This window comes from Clavelina lepadiformis, chromosome 4 (genome assembly GCF_947623445.1).
Source record: "Clavelina lepadiformis chromosome 4, kaClaLepa1.1, whole genome shotgun sequence".
NCBI lineage: Eukaryota > Metazoa > Chordata > Ascidiacea > Aplousobranchia > Clavelinidae > Clavelina > Clavelina lepadiformis.
The window spans coordinates 10,946,571-10,951,941 of record NC_135243.1 but is presented as its reverse complement, the minus strand read 5'-3'; the positions used below and the strand labels follow the sequence as shown (position 1 = coordinate 10,951,941).

The following is a 5,371-nucleotide window of genomic DNA, read 5'->3' as shown; positions in this document are numbered from 1 at the left end:
TATTATTTACACTGCGTTATCCGACAGATATAGCCTAGCACCAAAAACGAGTATATTTTGCAAAATAGGCCGTTCAACTGCTGCTTTTTTATTACGAAAATTTCCCTTAATTGAATGACATTCTGCAGTAGATCATGGAACACTTTTTTAAGATTTGTACGTGAAATTGTTGCTGTGGTGTATTGTCAGCTTCCAAGTTTCCCGATTCTCGTAGAAAGATCGTTAAAGGCTCCAATCAATTCCACAGCTGAGCAAAAGGAACACGACAAGGTGTGTTATATATAAACGCACTGGGTTCGAGATGTTGGCAATAAGGTACTACGGTAGAATCTGCCTAAGCCACCTCAAGGGTAATAGAAAAAGTGGAGACCTGTGCAAAAAAACACAAACATTAATATGCACAGGCCTAGACAAACTTAAGAACCCTCTAGTTCTGTGAAAGCTGAACATTTGAGAAAGGTAAAAAATTTGGTAGCAGTTACTGGATTGCTGAACAATAGAATCTCAACTGGGACAAGGCGACGACGTGTTGTACTCAACTGTATTAATCCTCGGTACGCGTTTATTAGTGTGATTGGATTATTGTTACTGGGAAATGTATGTAGTCCAAGGGCCTGTTGCATTGTTTACGTTCAGCTTTGGTACCCATTTAGTATGAAAGCGCTCTTCCGACGGATATTTGTGAGCATGTTTATCGACAATAGTAGGTCGTGTTATTTCTCCATGATACCGTGGGTTGAACGACTTCTTTCTTTTGGTTTCCATGAGGTTACTTCGAAATATGGTTGGTCGCCTTTGTGATTCTTCAGTTTTATAGAGCGAAGATCGCAGTCGGGCTTTACTCGCTGACTCTTCAACGGCAAATTTGAGATTTGTGAACTGTTGATGTCTTCGCATAGAGTAGTTAGTGTCAAGATTAATGCCAACGCCTGTGGAGTCTAAATGCTTTGATTCTCGACCTTTTGTATTAAGATCTTGAGAAACCGTTCGCACTAGAGCTTTAAGTGTAGCTGGTTTAATGGTGCATTCTACCATCCCTGTTCTGTCGTTACCTATTCTGTTGCTGGAGGTTTTTGAAAGAAATTTTTCCATTGCAGGTCGCCCTTCATGCTCGTCCCATCCTGTGATTGAAGAGAGAGAAGTGCTCATTCGAGAGCTATTTCTATAACTGGTCGATGTACGATAAGTGGATGCAGAGTATGCTCCGTTTCTACTTTCGTATGCGTATGTCTCGAACGGAAGGCGGGACGATAGCAAAGAAGAAGACGTGGTTGCTCGGCTAAAATTTGATTTAGATGCGGAGCCAGATCGTATACTAGATTTTGAGGAGTTTGGAGACGCTGATAAGTGCGGATGACGTTGTTTGCTTGTCGTTCTTTTCGAGCCATGTTGATGATCTTTTGCTGTTAACGTTGTCACTACAATAACAATGCAATATTATTTTTTTGGTAGCCTACATTTACATAAAATATAGGAATGACAAATTTAATAATTTAAAATTACTAGGCCTACACAGTATCTGCATCATTATTAAACACAAAATTGTAATTACGTGGTTCATGTTCTGGAATAGAATCCAAAGTAATTCTTGATCGGTCTGAATGCGCCGTCTTTCGTTTACTTTCTCTTTTCGAACTTATAGAAGGTGCAGCAACTGAAGCTTGATTTGCGTAGATAGTCTTACTTTCTCCGAGTGGAGGAAAACTAATGTCCGGAGCAGTGTTGGCTTTCTAAATAAGATAATAGGCTGTATGCAAAGCATTATTGAGTATCGTAAATATTTGAAGACAACAAAAACTAATGGGCGCTACCACAGTCAAAAATAAGTTTTAATTAAATGAAAAATGCTTTGACATTCCTATTAACTTGGGTCAAAATCACTCCAACTGTTGACTTAAATATTTATCTCAATCATGGTTCACTCAGTACCATCTGAATAACAGTGAAAAATACGTAATGAAAATAACTTACCCTTGGCCGAGGTCTTGGTACATCATTTTTTGATTTCGTCGATGACCTGCTCATTCTAACGCTTTCAGAACTCGTTGGTATTTTTTTAGTTTTGGTACTGCAACGACTAGAAGATGTACGTTTGGTGGAAATGTTGACATCCTTCGTTTGCATGCCAGTGCCCCAGCTACTTTTTAGAAACAGCAAGTTCCACTGAAAATCTTTTCGGTGAGGATCTGCGAGCAAGGTAACATGACACTAAAACTGATAGATTTATGATTTATTGATGCATAGCTTACACGAATTTCCTGCTCCTGCACCAGTCGTGTCTGTGTGACACAGAAAGTGTTTATCATACGACGCCGTTTTCTTTCTAACTGGTTTTCCGGACATCTTAGAAATCTCCCTTTCCGTGTGAAATATTTTTGATTTTGAAACCCTGGATATGTCATCAACAAATATCTAAATGACTACACGAAAAACTGTATGAGTAAGCCTGTAGTTAACCGACGGCAAACATGATTACTAATCGTATCTTTCAAATGTTTTTCTTAAATGAAAACAATACTGTATATAGTATATGTTTTAATTACAGAGTGTTACATATACCTTAGCATACAATGCTTGTTTATAGGCTACTAGATGTAACTATTAATTTTAGTTGTTTTTACCGATCAAAAATATTTCTGCTAGGCTGCTCATCAGACGGTAGTTTTACCATATTGAAGTTTGCAGACTGCCCGAATTCTGTAATTCTGAATTCCGAATTCTCCAACGGGTTAACCAAAAAGATTGTAAACAAAACCTTGCAATTTTATGCACGTAGAGCTATTGAACAAAGCGGAAATTGATTATTTTTGGAAGAAAAAGGCTTCTACAATTTCAGGACCAGATAATTTTATAAAAACTCAGTTTATTGTTAACACTGTCGCCAAAATATAAATTCTCCTGCGTACTATTGGCATTTTGCTAAACTTTTCTCAGCTTTTCAAAAAATACTTTTGCTCAAAATACGTCATACACAATATATACAATGTATATACGGAGTTTATTAACGTCTGTTCAGTAACGTCATGAATCCATTTTTATTCCTTAGTTAATGAAACCCAAACTGATTGCTTTGTCAAAAAAAACTGTAAACGTTTAACCTTCGCATAGTAGCATATATCCATCGTAAATCTGTTCAGTATAGTAATTATTTTATCTATTCTTATATCACATCTGATTAAAACGCACCCTTTAGTTTAGATTATATGTATTTCTATCGTATAATAGCAATTTACTATTTCAATCGTCAATGCTTTTTTCCAACGCTTTTTGGCGCCCTTACATAAACATGAAGAAAATTATCGGGGCAATCTATCCCGGTTAGAGCACGCTACAGTAAGACCGATAAAATTATACAATAAATGCACTAAGATCAATAAGCTACTATAATGTATTTTATATCGCACCTTCAAAAAATCACTGAAAATTAACAAGTTTGAACATTTTGTTTTGAGTTCGTTCTGTTTCTCTTCTAAACCGATAGACTATACAAAAATATCGTATTATCAAAACACATGTCTACAGTACAATCATGTTTTGATAACTTTGCTACTGTATACAACATCCCAAAAACATTACATATACACTGACAACATAAATCATTTTATTAAACTTAAATACCAAACTGAGAGACATGCTGTTGACAAGGACATAACAAAGAATGTACACGAATGGGGCGGTATTTGATCACTTCCTATTGTACCAATGTTATTGTGCTTACGTTATAGCAACGGACAAAAGTAATTCTCACAGCTACTCTCATTTCAAACAGCAACAAAGGCGCAATTTGTAAAGTTATAAACCATCCAAATAAGTTGATTAAGTGTACGGATAGCGTACTTCAACACTTATGCTGAAAGTAACTGTGGAGCTTTAATTGTAATAGCCTAGTATATACTAAAAAATTGTTTTACCGTACATTAAAAAATCTAGCTGCAATTAAAGTCGGGCTTGCAAAGTTAACGCATCAATTATTGTCGCCTTTTGAAAACTTTTAAACGGCACCTTCCTTAAATTGCATCAGCATACGTAGTAACGTTTACCAGAAACAATTATTGTACTATGACAAAGACGAAGGGATTTTCGTTTTAAAATTGCTTTAATTCGATCAAAATCTTCAGTCTTGTCATTAAAATGAACAATTTAGGATATATATATACACATACGAGCAATTTTAATTGTAAGGAGTGTACAAAGGACTTAATTATATTATATTCTGTGGTGACGCTTTTGTTTTGAGATTGGGTTGTGTTTCTATTCATAAGTCGATAGCCAGCGTGTATGAAAGCTCATTACGCCAAAATAATTGTTTGCATCGGCGTTTCATTAGTATTCAGTTATTTATATAAGCTAACAAATAAACAGTATTAAATTCTAGGAGCCTTTGTTTCAGTTACATGAGTTACCTACATAAATGATTAAAAATAATTCCGATTTTTGTTTTGGTTAATGTTTGCCGTTGAAAGCAGATTTTAAAAAAAAAATCTAAATTTTTTTGAATAGCCACTCAATAAAAATGATCATAGAAGGCTTATGCCAATCATTTTAGGAAATGAATCGAAAGCAATTTTTCTTTTTGCACTATCCTGATCTGTTGCAACATGACCTTATATGACAATAGTTGTTATAGGCCTAAGTAAGCACATAGGCCTAAGTGGCGTCTTCTGTATTTCTGAAGTAAAATACTTTTATGTTGAATGTGGACTTCTGCACAATGTTGGTAATGTTTGTAATTCACCATTCCACATTTAAATCAATAATGCCTTTTGTGAAAAACTATACGCACTTGCTATACTGTATTAAAGCCTTTCAGCAAAACTAATATAGCCGTTGTTGCTGGGCTACCCACAAAAAATACGTAAATATGCAGTACTTTGCATTTCATCACCGACGCCTATTTCCACTCAACCGGACTTTCATTGACAAATATGTTCTGGGTACGGTTTAACGACGTTGAGCGTTTCTGCTCCACTCCGTACAAATGGGTAGTGTCTAACTCTGCGGTTTGTCAGTGTGGCGCGAAGGATCATCTTTATTGTAAGATTTCTTGCAATTAATCAATTACGTAATTTCGATAAAGGTATGAATGTTTTTCCCAGAGCTGGACAGCGCTCGTTGAACAACCGCGGTTCTCACGCTCAGGTTCAACCACGAAAACTTGAGCTTCGCTACCAATCACGGTTGGGAAGATGATAACAATTATGACGACTGGGGATATGATAGTGACGATTACAATGAATGATTAGAGTTTCGTATTAATTTATATTTAATATCAATTATTTCAGTTTAAAAAGTGCAACGTGTAATTCAAAAGGTTATGATACCACTTATATTTGGAAAATTAGCATACCGTGGTGAGGGAATTTAAGCACAG

At 35.8% G+C, this 5,371-nt stretch overlaps 1 protein-coding gene across 1 annotated transcript; it reads right to left on the bottom strand.

Moving 5' to 3' along the window:
- Positions 1-101: 101 nt before the first annotated feature.
- On the bottom strand, positions 102-3,450 carry LOC143453118 (uncharacterized). The gene is made up of 6 exons (XM_076954274.1): positions 3,405-3,450; positions 2,622-2,778; positions 2,250-2,389; positions 1,972-2,186; positions 1,553-1,730; positions 102-1,418 (listed from the first exon to the last, which is right to left on the bottom strand). Exons 2-6 carry the CDS (start codon positions 2,669-2,671, stop codon positions 586-588), a joined length of 1,416 nt encoding a protein of 471 aa, XP_076810389.1. The 5' UTR covers positions 2,672-2,778; positions 3,405-3,450; the 3' UTR covers positions 102-585.
- Positions 3,451-5,371: the final 1,921 nt, after the last annotated feature.

Coding starts and splice junctions, on each gene's coding strand:
- LOC143453118 (XM_076954274.1), bottom strand. CDS start 2,671: ATGGTAAAACTACCGTCTGATGAGCAGCCTAGCAGAAATATTTTTGAT. Junction 2,390..2,621: donor AGCAGAAATATTTTTGATCG/GTAAAAACAACT, acceptor TGACATATCCAG/GGTTTCAAAATCAAAAATAT. Junction 1,419..1,552: donor TATTCCAGAACATGAACCAC/GTAATTACAATT, acceptor TTGTTATTGTAG/TGACAACGTTAACAGCAAAA.